General features: G+C 42.1%; 1 protein-coding gene across 1 annotated transcript in view; it reads right to left on the reverse strand.

Moving 5' to 3' along the window:
• mxd4 (MAX dimerization protein 4) overlaps positions 1–8,279 on the reverse strand; it is a 31,503-nt gene extending 23,224 nt beyond the window's left edge. The window contains exons 1-3 of the mRNA XM_086119895.1: positions 8,064–8,279; positions 7,463–7,562; positions 3,920–3,949 (exon numbers count right to left, since the gene is read on the reverse strand). Coding sequence (XP_085976021.1) covers positions 3,920–3,949; positions 7,463–7,562; positions 8,064–8,127 — 194 coding nt within the window. The 5' untranslated portion in view covers positions 8,128–8,279. The remainder of the gene's footprint in view (positions 1–3,919; positions 3,950–7,462; positions 7,563–8,063) is intronic.
• Positions 8,280–15,286: the final 7,007 nt, after the last annotated feature.

Here is a 15,286-nt window from a genome sequence, read left to right on the forward strand (position 1 = left end):
CGGCGACTTCTTTTCAACGTGTGCTGTACAACCAAGGCACTCATTAATATGTGACGTGCCTCTCCGTTTCGCCATAGTTTGGCGGTTAGCATGGCTTCTCTGTCTTCTCCTGTGTGTCACATGAATAGCTACTCCTTGTCCTCCTTTCATGATAATGATATTTATCACAAGTGCATCTTATTTGTTGCCACGGAAGCGAGGATTCGTGATTTAGAGGAAGAGAAGGCTTCGTACCCTGGAAGGGCAGGCTTTAACTGTACTAGCTAGCCAGCCGTAGCTCCTAGCCGGTGGCGCAACTTTGCTTGTTCCTGAGCCATCGGGAAAGCAGGGAGGATCCGTGACTATTTGACATGGACACACCGTCTTTTTAAGCAGCTGGTTTAAAAAAAAATTTAAAAAACAAGAGCTGGAGGAGGTGCTGCCAGCGAGCGTTGTTTTTTTGGGGGGGCAGACATGCATGAAGCATGATGCGACACAAATAAAAAACATTGGTTTAAAGTACACGTTGAAAGACACGCTACACTTGAGTGGCGATTGTCATGTGAGATGCTAGCATACCACAGAAAAAAAAATACCTGCATGTTTTCATTTTTCCAACCAGTCCCAATGTCAAATTTAGAGTGCTTTATTGTTTTCACGTTTTATCTTACATTGGTGTAATAATTCATTTCAAATCACAAGATTACTCATTTAAATTCAAAGAGCGTTTAACGAGTGTTTACCATACAGTATCAATGTAACTGAGGTTAACTTTGTTACACGTTTATGCCTTTTATAGTTCGATAAGATAGGAGTAATATATGATGGTATGACATGAGAACAGCTTCAGGTCAACCAGTGTCCTGTCACGGATTAGGTTCAACCTTTAAAAGGCTCGAGTGTATACCCAGAGGATAATGAAACTTGCTGGACAAACTTTGGACATCCCGCTTGTCATGTGCGCTGTGAGAAATGAAACCAAGAGCAAACATGGGCGGAGATAAAAATAAAGGCGTAAATCCGAGAGTCAATTGAGGGAAGCATGCACAAACAAAGCAGACCTTCAGCTGCACGCGAGTGGACTCACATTTCCAGTAAACAGGTGACATATTCGAAAACAACCTCTGCAACTTCACCGTGTCTTGATGTCACAAGAAAAAAAAAAAAAAAAGGAAGCATGCAGGGAGGACAAATTGTCAGCCCAAGTCAGAAATAGGAAGGAAGCCAACCAGTAGAGACAAGCCACATGGCATTTTGGTTTCACAGCAATATGTAAGTTCTTGCTCATGCAGGCCTGTTCCAAAAAAGAAAAAGCAGCAGCAAAGTCACAGATGAGAGAGTCTAAAGCGAGAGCATCACAGCTGCACTCGGGCTGCAGCAGATAAGCAGGTCGCATCAGGACACAGGGCCCTGTCGGACGCTGCTGGCACCCACCCAGATAACAGGACATAAATACAAGCAGCCCGCCTCTTAAACAGCAGACAGCTTGGTGAGAGCCAGCCAGTTTGCTATTAATAATGTCAAGAAAATATTTGCAGAAGCACCTTTGAAGGGGGGGGACCACACTTCCGCGAGCATAAAATCTTCAAGGAGTGCTTTCAGTTGAATGATTGTTCAGTTATAAATGTATCCTAAATTTAAGATGAATGACAGGTTAAAACTGAAAGGATAGCTATCTTCCAGAATTGTATCATGGGAAAGCAGATAAAAATGTCACATGCTCATGGCAAAATGGACAAAATCCCCCAACAATTCAAATTGAGCTTATCATCTTCCTTTGGAGGCTCACTTCCTGGATCCATCCATGCAGCCATCCGCCCATTCATTTTCTATACCGCGTGTCCTCCTTTCGGGTCATGGTTAACCAGAGCCTATCACAGCCTGGCTTTGGGTGAGAGGCAGAGTACGCCCTCAACTGGTCACAAGCCAACTGCAGGGCACATGAGGACCAACAAGCAATCACACTCACATTCACGCCTACAAACAAATTAAAGTCTTTAATTAACCGAGCATTCATTTGGGCATTGAACCACTACTACCACGACTGCCTTGTGGCATGTCAAGTCGATCTCCAGTTGTCACCTTGCCAACCACGTGAACGTCGAGTACAAGGATACCTCAATGTGACCGAACAAAGGCGGTGAGTCAGGACTCAAATAGCAACGCCACCCTGGAGTGCATCCGAAAGCCTGAGGGTCAGGCGATTGAGGTTTTATTTGGAAACGATACCGGCCAGGCAGCAGATTAATCTCGGGTGGCCAAATACTTATGGAGCACGTTGAACAGGAAAGCTGACATCTTACAATGTGTTTATGAATCAACAACTGACTGATAACATCGACGGAGGCATTACGTTGATTTGTTTTATTATCTGCGAGACTCATCAAAGACTCATTCTACTTTGTTTGAGTCATTTTTGCTTCAAAGGTATATTTATTTATATATGTATATCAAGTCAAGTACAACTTTATTGTCAAATGTGATGAAAGTTCCTCCCTCTTAAAAAGACAACAGACAACAAGCGGAGCTGCTGCGGGTGCCAAACTGAATAATGCAATAATCAGGTCAATAATGCTTCTGACGCAACACAGGCTTTTACAGCTGTCCTGTCAAATAGTGGGCTTGATTTCAATTTCTGCCTGCATGTTGGCCACTGTTGTCTGAGGTTACATCTACAGACAGTTGGATGAAGAGCGTTAGGAAGTATTTGGACAGGACTTCCTTTCCTAATGCTCTTGATGTGAAGAAAAATACAGAGGCAGAAGGAAATTTAAAATGAAACACATTTTTGGTCTTTTTTGGGGGGGGGGGAAACAAAGGTCAGGCTAAAGCTATTTCATTTTTACTGAGTGTGTTGACTGGCAAAATACAGCCTTTTTTTGCAGGTGAGACCGATTACCATTTTTTTGGTATGTTTCTTCGTTATTTAGCAAAATTACGCAAAAAGTACAACATAACCTTTTCACAAACTGAAAAAAAACAAACATTTTCTTCACCTTGGCGAAGGTCTACAGATTCCCAAGTGCCTCTGATTGGTCATTTCAGTTTGCTGCTATCGTGCCACCTGTTACTTTGGCATGTCCTTAATACTCTACGGACTTTGAACTTTGTTTTGGACTCTGGAGTGGGCATAAAAATAACATTTTAATAATACCGATGTGCATGTCGTCAGAGCGATAGTGACGATAAGGAAAATGTTTCAAGGGGGTATTACTGGTATGCGTTGGCTTGCGTGTGGACGTCATACAGCTTTTGTCCATAACCACACCCGCGGTCGGACATGAGGTAACCCTTGTGTCTCAACATCTGCAGCGTAATCACACTTCTCTGTCTTGTCTCGAGGTGGAATATGCCCATGCATGTTCTTCTCCGTTCAGCACGTCCACTCACAGACATGTGACTTACTAATCCTTCAACGTGCATGACTGTGCTTCACATACGCGCACAAACACTCGACCTCACACACCCATTGCTGCCTCGGCTCACATGTTGATAGTCACATCAGCTGTTTCCTAAATCCTCTTGGCCAGGCTTTTTTTTTCTTCTTAAGAGTCAATGAAAGCAGCTCGGGGTTGACCTTGACACAAAAGAAAAAAAGCAGCACTAATAGAGGCAATTTCATGACTTCATTTTTCTCTTCAATGGAGCAGCATTTCGATTTACACTCATTACAGGGTTACCTTTATTTCTATACAAGGAAGTGAAACCAAGACATATCTTATCAGTATGACAGCCAACTGTTTGAGAACTTATGATCTGTTTGTTTTTCTGCTTCACACAAAAAAATGGAATTCTTTGAAGAAGACGTCTGTGGCACCTGCAGCAATCTACTCTACTGGAGTGTGTGGAACTTGCAACTGTTGGCTGAAGAGACGCACGTACGCACGCACACACGTGCACACAAACACACAACACAGTCAAACCTGAAATGCAGCCATACCTGTGTTTCTCCAGCTCGTTGTGTGACGATCTGAAAGAAAAGAGACAAAAGATGAAGATGAGTCTCAAAATACGATGTGCATGTTTTGGCAGACTGCACCCTGAACTGAAGTCAGTCAGTCACAGTGTGACTGTGAAAAAGATATTGATTGGGAATTGATTCTGCACTAGCTCGGTAAATCACTATGTATGGTCAATATGGACCAATTCAGAGTCGTAGAAAATTTGGACTGATCACGCTTTATGTTTGGCCATTGCTGTTCCTGTTAAGCACCGTAGAGAAGACACCACCTGTCCATCTCTGACAACATAAAAGGCTTCTTTGAATATTTTGTTGATCATCTGACCCAAAGACTCTAAAAGTCATCACAAGTGAAGTGAGTTTGGAAAACTGAGCCCCTACTTTGCTTTCAATTGACTTTCTTATATAACAGAAATGCATCCACGTCCCACTCAATTTGTAATTGGACCCAATTCAAATGTGAGTAAAACCACTCCCCACACTCTTGCAACAAAATGCAAGCTCGGTGAAGACAAAAATATCATAGCTCAGTCTGATGTGGCATGTGTCCAAAAAAAAACTCATTTCAGGATACCCCTGCCTTGCCCACACAAACAAATGGCATGCATGCTGATCGTACAGCAGTGTGGATAACAACACGCCCCTCAAACGTCTGGAGGCCTAGACGCTGCAGAATTCCACAGCGTGAGGGTTATTCCGAGGAGACCCCCCCCCCCCCCCCCCCCGTTATGATATGCAGACCCGGGAACAGCAAGGACACTGCGGGGCCTCTTGTTGATGCGGCTGTCATGGATACCGTGGCAATAAAAACAAAAACAGGGACAACAAAAGTGTGGAGTGGGAAGGGGGGGGGGGGGGGGCGGGAGCAGGCACACAACAAGCCCTTTCACATTTCGCAAACGGTTTGAGGGCCCCTGTTCTGGCGAAGCAGTGGTTCCCACAGCTGTGTCGTCGTGCGAAAGGCATCTGTATGGCGACGCACCATGGATGCAAGTGACATGTAGAAAAAGTAGTCTGTTGAAAGGGGAAGTCGACTGAAACACTTTTTTCACAAAAACTTGTTCTGAGTGGCCCCACTCGTCTAAACACACGATTTGGATGAATATTATGTTTGTGGAATATGAATTAAGCAGCAAAATCCACCTGTTTTCATCCATCTCAGGGGGCGGCCATTTTGACACTTGGTGTCGACTGAAAATGACATCACAGTTGAGCAGGGCTCGGGTATTGACCAATCACGCCTCCGACTACAGTGTTAAGGCTCGTGGATCCGCATAAAACATATTGTAAAAAAAAAAATCCTTGACTTCCTCTTTAAAGTCATTAGCAAGTCCCATCGCTCACACATACCTTGAAAGGTTAATACACAGATAGTGTGACATTTTATGTAAAAAAAAAAGAATTGGTTGCAAATGGACAAGTGAACTGCTGTCATAAACCTAGATCAGTCAGCCCCCATTTTTTTCATGTCAGGCATTTCTGGTTTTGATTCCACAACCAGTGCGACCGAGATGGAGGTATGATTTTGTCATCGTTGCATTATGGGGAACAATAGCCTCTTGCGCAGCGATCCCACACAATTGCAGCATCAGAGCCTTGATAGAAGATCTGGAATTGATCTGTGTTACACAGAACCCGACAAAGGTGGGATATTGCTGCAGCTTATTCGTATTTCATAGATCAGAATGGTATCAAAAATTGAATTTTAGTTTTTCGCGTTTCCCTTTCACATTGGCGAGGGACGAGTGGGCTGGTGTTTGCTCCCAAGTGCGTAGGTAGGTGTCTGTTTCAGCCACCACACCCACCTGCCACTTTGCCATGCATGCCCCTCACCCAGCTGCGCACATAATTGTGCTATGTTGTTAGACAGTTCCAGAGGAATGTGGAAGAGCATAGATTGTAAGACAAAGCTAGCGGGTTAAAGTGGACGAAACTACACTCCTCCGAGTGCAACAGTAGAGTTGTGTGCGTGCATGCTTTGACACAGGGTGACGAGAGAATGCTAAATGTCAATACTAAAAGCAAAAATACTATAAATAACAATAATAAATAAAATACAAACAATAAAGCATATCCCAGCTAACTTTGGGTGACAGAAGGCATCAACAAGCAGACCAACAGCCATTCACAGTCACATTCACACCTATGGACAAGTTAGTCAAAAACCCTAACAAGCATGATTTTGGAACGTGTCAACAAGTCGGAGTAACTGGAAGAAACCCACACAAGCACAAGCGACGGCATGCAAAATCATTCAATATTTTTATAAAAGCATTGCATTATAATTCTCCACCAATCCACTTTCTATACAGCTAATCCTCAACGTATGCCAGCTGATGTCAGGTGAGCAGTGAGGTACACCGCGGATGGGTCGCCGACCAATCACAGGACTATAGACAAACAACCATTCACTCTCACATTCTCATGGACAACTTAAGAGTCTTCAGTGAACCTAACATGCATGTTATTAAAATGCACGTACAGTTGTTCTAATACTTGACACACCCTGACAGAATTTGAGAGATGTGCACCATTATTTAAAGATAACCCGAGTGGTCGGGCAAAACACAATAATCTTATCAAAAATGTGTCAATATTTCACAATTCTACAGAAGTATGTAAATTTTGGAGCACATATGGATATGTGAGAATTTTGATGTGGGGTAAGTTATGATCTATTTTAAGTCAAGTCAAGTCAAGTCAAGTCAACAGTATTTATAGAGCACTTTCAAACAGCCATCGCTGCATACAAAGTGCTGTACATGGAGCAATTTAACATGCACAATAAACAGTAAGACAAATCGGTAATAAAGGCGGTAGAAAGCACCAAACAGTAAAACCAAGAACAAATCTATGTCATGCTGAGTCGAATGCCAAAGAATACAAGTGAGTTTTGACGAGGGTTTTGAAGATGGGCAGCGAGGAGGCTTGCCGAATGTTTAGTGGGAGGTCATTCCAGAGAGAGGGACCAGCAACAGAAAAGGCTCGATCCCCTCTGAGCCTCAGTTTAGTTCTTGGTACTTCTAATAAAGTCTGGTCCACAGACCTGAGGCAACAACAAGTGCACAATCAGCATCAAGGGAGGACGGGAGTCCCTACCGTCGGAACCCCCAATCGCCGAACTCGCAACCACCCCCAACCCCCAAAGGACTGTACAGTACTTGAATTCAGCCTGCACATACAGTAGAACCCCACGTGAAAGGAGAGGTGCGGAAATTAAAGGATTGCAGGTCCTCTGCATGCGGGGGTAGGTGTGCGTGTATGGGTGTCTAAAAAGAAGGGGGCTGCAGAGAGCCTTTTAGCCCATTTTGAGTTGACAGTGTACGCGTGGCAGTGTTTATTAGAAACCAAAACAGAGAGCCCAGCCCAGCCCCAGGCAGCAGAGAGATGGCAGTGTGCAGGAAAACAGCGACTCCTCCCCTCCTCCTCCCCCCGGCCTGCAGCAGCAGCCCTCACACCGACATGCGAAGAAGAAGGAGGACAAAAAGAAAAACACAGAAGAAGAGGAGCGCTCAGATGTACCTATTGTTCGGACTTTTTCTGCTTATTGTTGAGCTTTTCGTCTTCTTCCCGGAGTAGTCGCTACTGTACGGTACAACCGAGGCATATCCGTGTTCTGCCTCTGTAGACACAAACAAATACAAGCGTGCATTTTTTTTTGCAAAAGTGATGCAGAATAGAGTAAATACGTGAGCTGTCAATTAGTCTTGATATTGTCTTACTAAAACACAAACACACGCGCACACAAACGCCCCGTCATTTTTGCATCTGTCATGATGTTACAAGCTGATGTCACTGTTGTTTACCCACTTCTCCTCCAAAATAATAGAACTCTGCAACACATAATACCCGGGGTTTCTGAGAATATAGGGGGAAATGCTTATATAAGTACATGCCCATTTAAAAAAAAAAAGCAACAACAACAAAACTACACAGTTGGCACCCATCGTTTGCTTCACGTCCCATTGTCCATACACAGTGACATCATACTTGTACCACCAAAATGTCATCTCAAACTTCATTTTAGTGCCGAGCATTAGCCGCTACACAAGTCAGCACTTCGTCCGGGTTGCAGTTAAAACGTGAATAATTGCTGTCATCGCTTCAATTTGGCTTCAAATACCTCTGTCTCTTCTTTCCAAGTACTCTGCAGCCTCCAGCAGAATTAGAAGCGAATTAAGTTCCATCTTGTTTTTGTCTCAAAACCAAATAGGAGACAGTAAATACACAAGTTTACATAAAGTGTTGGAATGGAAATGTTAACCCCAAAAAAATGTTTCAGTCCGGTGTGTGTACGAGGGTATTAACAGTTCTGAGTCTTGGCGACTCCAAACTACAGTAGCAACAATCGACAGCACCTCACTAACTCGGTGAAGTGAATGATGTCATTCTTGTCCAATCGGGAAAGAGCTAAGGCGGGCCTTTTTGTCTCGATTTCAACCAGTGAGCGAAAGGAAAGTGTTAGCGTGGAATCTGATTGGCTCGACACCGTTTAAAGTAACCGGGAACATACCCTAGCAACAGCCCGCCTTCTTCCACATGGTTGGTGTGACGTAGACATAAGCAACACATGATTGGTTAGAAGCGCACACATGGGCGTTTCTCACAGCTGAACTGGCCACCGTTGTTTTGGTTACCAAACTTCTCAGGAGTTTGAGCTTGACCGGAAGTAAACCGCAAAGGCCGAAAAGTTACAAAAAAATATGAATAAAAATCAATCTTTTCCGTGTTTGTAGTAAGGTGGAGTGTTAGAGGGAATAGTTGATTCATTTCCGGCCCATGTTATTTTGAATATTTTGTGTGAGGCCAGTGGAAATGGAGCTGTGGTCTTTATGAGTGCTGTGAGCTATATGAAAAGCATGAATTGTTATTTTGCTTGATGCCTTGGAAGTACTGTACAATGAAAATGGCAAGATGCAGAATCGGTCACTGTGTCTCTCACTCCTGGTCCTGGCAGAATGCTTTTTAATTGACCGCACTGTAAATTTTTCAAAATAGTCTTGGATGATTGCTTAAATTCATCCACAAACAAATTGTGTTTTGCTTTTCTTTTTTTTCTTTTTTTTTAATGTGGAAAATGACTCCAGATGACATAGCATTTTTATTTTCGGATACTTGGTTGATTTAGGTCTCAAAATAATGAAGAGGTCAGGAGCCACTGTAAGCCGAGGGCAATGTTTTTGTCTAGTTTGGATTGTAGCTCACATCTTGTGCGCAAAAGCCTCAGATGTGTCACAAGCATGCAGAAGAATGGTGGGAGTTTTCACAAACGACCCCCCACCTCCCCCACGATGATTGAAAGAGTAGGAACATCTCAACCACGAGAGCTTGTTTGAATGTGGGTCGCTCTGGGTGGCAGATGCTTGCGGTGCTTCACATTGTTGATGTACTGTCTCAGAGAATCTCAGCGCTTCGTGTAAAGTGATCAAGAAAAAAACAAATTAGGACCACATATTTTTAGATTGTAGCTTTAGGCTTTTTGTCCAGACTGTTCAGATGCCAGGGATAATTGCATGTTGTTAATCTTGATAAATGTGAACATGAGAGGTGTGCAAATGTTAACCGCATCTCTTTATCATGGCTCTGACATTTTTGGCCCACTGTCATTTGCGTTGTACTCAATGTACAGAATTTCAGAAGTAGGTCACATTATGCAACTATGCAGCGCCTGTCTTCTACATGACATATAGCCGCATTTATGATGATGTAATAGCATTAACCCTAAAGGAGACCACTACTATGGAAATATGGATTTTTATGTGCTTGTATACACACAGTTGGGAATCTGGAGTAGCTTCCCAACAGTCAAGTGTGAAATCATGCGGTAAATCTTTATAGTTATTTGCCTAGTTAAAAAAAGGCGACTTGTATCGTCACACATTGTATTTAGCACATCATCTAAGCTCCGGGTGAGTAGTGTATCTTATTATTATTGGCTAGCATGATAAAGTAGCGATTACAACAGGACGATTTTTTTTTCCGTGAAAGACATTGCAATTGGAATTCTTCAAATTGAGTTTTTGGGTGAAGGGCTTGTGTAACACTTTATACACTCAACAAACAAACAAAAAAAGTTGTAGTTCAACGATTCAGGTCACTTCGCAATAGACGATCGTTCAGTTCCAGTTCACAATCACAATCGGTCAACAACATCCATCAGGATTTGTGATCGTAAATTTTGAACAGGTTTAGCATTCGCGATTGTCTGCCAAAACCATTTTCCAAGTAGATCTGGAACACAAACCGTTCTTAAAACATCACATACCACAGGACAATCACTCAGGATAATCTTGCAGAGATGTTGAATAACTTGGCTTTTGCTGACTTTGAACACAAGGGAGAAAAGTGATCCAATTCTCTCTGATTGTCAATATGGGTTTACTCAGCTTTAACCGAGCCTCACAGCAACAGAGACACTCATACGCATATGCGCACATCTGCCAAACTCATTGCGCTTCAAGTTGTCAAACCAGATGATTTGTTTGCCCTGCATGTCAAATGCTATTCCAGCCGTAATTATAGACAAGTTATGCAACACGCAACCCCTCTCTTATCAAAGGCGCACATATGCAGTGATGTGGGCACAGTGTGTCGTTGAACTCTGCACATGCCTTGTTCCTCTAAGATTGCGGGAGGCCACAGGTTCACAGCGTCACGCGAGGCGCGGGTCCTCCCAGGTCTTGCGCTAGGCTGACCTCAGCGTAATCGAGTGTTGCCGGCATCGACCCCGCATGGATTGTTTATGTAAGCAAGCAGTCATCTTGTTTGAGTTTACTTTTTTTTTTTGCCAACCACTCCTCTTTTTGTTAAAGCTGGATTTCTTCTTTTCAAGATGTGCTACATGTGCTGAAGTTAGGTGAAGACACACTTTGATGATTATCTCAGTCCCCGTGGAAGCCATTGCCAAGTGTGTTTTTGTGGTCAGCAAGTGCTGATCGAGCAGACAAGAGACCTCAACTTTTCGTTCTTCAGTCAGAACCTTTCACAAACTTCCCATTGAAATTATATTGAATTCATTAAATATTTTTTATTGATAGAGTCACTGATAGTGCAGTGGTTGACTTGCCTGACAATAATGACCAACATTAAAATACAGCCGTGTAGCAGGTCCAAGTGTTTATGTAAATAATTAATTATGCAAGTCACTGTAACATTATGCAGTTTGAATACAGTCTAAGACTCTGCCGAAACATAGGAAAACCGTACTAAAAAGTTAAATACTACTGAACTGTACTTGGGCAGTGATTCTTTCAAGTACCCCTTTAGTGAGTCCGAGTACCACCATTGGTACCAGTTCAGTCGAACCTCATTACAATGTACCCGTGTATGTTTTCAGCCTTATAACATTCACATTTCATCATTGCAATTTCACATAATTAATTTTCCATTTGCTGATTTTGCTTATGAGGATAAGCGGATCGGAAAATGGATGGATGGATGGACACCTTTATAACTTTAAACTTCATTATAACGACCAGATTTTTCCCACATAAATTGTGAAAAGGCCTTCGTTACGACGAACCGTGGGAAGCTAACGGCCACCGCGACCTTGCTTATGGACGAAAATATACAGTGCGGGATTCCCCTCCGTTGCTTAGCAACACTACTAATCCACTCGTACATTGTTGTACTCCCGGGGACACGGTGCGGTCCTGAGTACAGCGTATGAAAAAATGTCTGGTAAACGGAAGCATATCTCGCTGTCTGTGAAGGATAAAATTGTCCCTCACTTTCGAAAGGAAGTCTCCCAGACAAAGCATAGCCGTGACTACGAATTGGCAAAGTCAATGATTTCGGCAATCATCCGTAACAGCAACAAAATCATGGGCAGTTCGAGGCCAACAGATTGAAAGATGATCGTAAACGGCTTTGGGGCGCGGCACATCCATTGAGAATCACTGGTCTATATCTATCCTGTGATTGAGTGTAGACCAGTCCAGGGTGTAATTTTGACTCCCTTCAACCCAGAATAGGATAAATGGCACAGAAATAAATGGGTGGATGAACAACAGCACACTGTGATTCATGTTGTTGATGTGTCTCGCACAACTCACTATATTCATATCTTTAATTGCCACAGAATTTTCAAATGAAATTAACAACTGCAAACATAAATAAAACCAAACACTCATGACATGTATGCTGATATTTCATCTTGCATAGTTAATGCAATGCTAACATGCTAGCATTTACTTTGGAGGCATATTTATTCCAATTTTTGTTAGAGTTTCACGACTGTATATATTCATGCTATGGCAATTCATGCTATACTGTATTCAACTCAGTTTAACTCTTTGAGAGTCACAACATTTCCTGAGCTAAAGAAATGATCCATTTAGAAGCAAGTTTTTCCAACCGATAAAGACAAGTCTTCAAATAGGCAGTTTAGCATTGCAGTTTGTGAGTCAAAATTAGCATTTCGCGCCTCATCAAAACATTCTGACCACCATAACTGAGAACCAACCACCAAGATGGTCCTCAAAAGCTTGGCTGGGCTGAACGCAGACACATTAACGTGGAGCAACGTGCTCACATTACCCACGTGCGGGGTGTCGGAAGTTGAGGGAAGCTCGATGGTACGTCGCAGCAGCTAGCTGGCAATAAATTTTAGCTGCCTCGCTAGTGCGGCTAAACACTTCAACAACGTCAGCTATCATCACCTCCATGGTAGCAAATAAGCAAATTTTTTGACAAGTATCGTTCTTACGGATGAAGAAGAAAAACAGAGAAGCCATGCTAATTGCTAAGCGAAATTAAAATCGACACACAACAGGCAAATTAGTAAGTAAAGTAGAGAGAACCTGAAATTGAAAAGAAAGTACGTGATAAAGGTTGTTATTTTTGAATTCTAATCATGGTTGATGATCATGGATGATTGTTTTTATCAACAAATTTCCCATTTTGGGATTTTTTTAAGCGCTCAAAGGAGTTCCAATGCAGTGGTAATTTTCTGAAAAGGTTGCAGAAGTCCAAGCAATTTTTGCAATATTTGAGAGGGAAAACCTTTATCCCTCTCCCACTTTAATGTTTCTATTTATAGGCTTTATCATCTGAATGCACTCTGATCAGAGTGGCTCAGGCCTTGCACTGTTTCTTGCCCAGGGCCTGGCTGCGAAAGGACTGCACCCTCTCTCACCCTCTGTCTCTGTTTTCCTCCTTCTGTTGTTCAATCTTTACCTCTAAACCAGTTGGGTTGCCTCTCCTGCGATTGGCTGGCTACCAGTCTTGAAGTGTACCCTGCCTCTCGCCAAGATTCAGTGGGGATAGGCTTCAGCTCAGCCTAAAGAGGACGAGCGTTCTTGAAATTACATCGTTAGGTGGGCTGCCATTAAATTCAGATGTGTGCTTATGTTTCTTGTATGCGCCAGCTGGGATAAAAATAAAAATAAAAACTGAATGGAAAAATTAGCCGCTGTACAGTTTGCTTTATGACTCCAGTGCGGTCTATGTTTCAGGTACCTCAGGAATGGACATTGTGAAATTGTTTACCGACATTTCTTCCATCTGCAGTAATTCCTCTGGTCAATGGATGAGCGTATACTAAACAAGGCCACGTGCTAGCATGTTAGCATGAACGGTTTTTCTCAGGTCTTAAAGGGAATGTCACTTTAACTGATGTAGCTTGTGTAGTTTCCCACTTGACATCATCAATAAGTCACAACTTTTGTTTCAGCGTTAGTGTGATGCAATCCACCACAAAGTTTCCTCAGTCTACTAATGGCAGTTTGTTCGTCTCCGTTCGTCTCTCGTAGGATTTTTTTAAGCAACCTGTGTCTCATACATGGTCATGTACTAAAGAAATACCAGAGGTGTAACTGTCTGGAAATGTTCCCACAGGCTGAGTCAGTCAAGGTTTGTCCACAGTGAGACAATCTACACCCACACACATGGGGCCCACGGTTTACCATGATCCTGACATATGCGGTATCAAGATTACTGAGTGGCGTGCTATGAACGAGTGCTGCGTTATAAGATTATGTTGTCACAGCGCAAGACATGCTCAGTTACCACCGGGCTGACTGTACTTTATATATATATATATATATATACCTGCATATATATATATATATATATATATATATATATATATAGATATATATATTTTTTTTTCATGGCCTAGAGGCGTTATTTATATAACTATTTACTGTAATCACGACTGTTCTGATGTTTGGTGACAGACCTAGGGCGTGTTCTGACTTTCATAAAACATTGTATTACGATGCTACCATAGCAATGGAACGCCATCATAAACCGAGGCTTACAGGCCTAACATCCAGTTGCGTAGGTTTTGTATTGTAAAAAGCTTGGAAGCAATGTTGAACCAGCCTCTCAACTTGAATGGACGCATTGTATATGCTGGTATATTGTTATATGATATTTTTACATATTCTGAAATGAAGTCAGTCTTCATCTGTGTGTTTGGTGCACCACATCTCTTATCAGACTTCAGCAGATGAGACATATTTTGCATTTCTGTGTCATCACATGACTATAGTTTCTTACTTTCATGAAATAAATATATTATCAAATCAATGAGTGGATGGACTAGAATTTTCTCCAGCACTATCCAGACAAGACAAAAGTGATTTTGATTGATTTTGGGCCCAAAATCAGCGCTCACCTTGACTCTATGTAATTGAAAGCTACAAATCATAAAGCCCGGGGTCTTGGTGGAATTATTTGCTGAGACTCGAATTTTAACCACCACTTAGAAGTCATTACTAAATCTAAATTTTACCACATGAGAAACTTTGCTCAAATTAAGAATTTTCTCTTTGAACAAGGCACAGATATTCTTGTTCATGCTTTTATTTTCAGTAGGCAAGATTACTGTTATGGTGTCTTTCCAGGTCGTATATTAAAAAAAAAATCAATCAGGTAGCTGATCCCAAAAACCTCCTAAAAACCAGAGGTCTGCTCAAACTGTCATGAAAAAATTATTGTTTATTGCAGCATTCTCATGAACCTGTCCTTTATTCTCTTGTTTTAATCCCCATTTGCACATTATCTTTTAATTTATATCGACTGATGCATGGCTTTAAGATTCCAAGTTGTTATGTTTAAGTACTCTTTCATCTGCATGCCGCCTTCACCGAGTTCTGTGTGAAAAGCACAAGTCTGCTTATCGTTGGATCTTCTGATGTGTCTGCTATGTATGAAATGATTGCACCGGTTTTCACCAAACCACACATGTCAAGCGTGAACAGACCCAAAAAGTAATGCTATGAAGAATAGTTTCAATATATAAACTAGAACAAAGTGAAAAATCAAGGTTGTTTAACTGAAATATTGATCATCCATGAAATCTACCTCTGTGCTTCTCAGTGGACGAAGCTGACGTCTGCT

The sequence above is a fragment of the Hippocampus guttulatus genome, chromosome 9, assembly GCF_054856545.1.
Source record: "Hippocampus guttulatus isolate MCC_2025c chromosome 9, RoL_Hgut_1.0, whole genome shotgun sequence".
Classification (NCBI taxonomy): Eukaryota; Metazoa; Chordata; class Actinopteri; order Syngnathiformes; family Syngnathidae; genus Hippocampus; species Hippocampus guttulatus.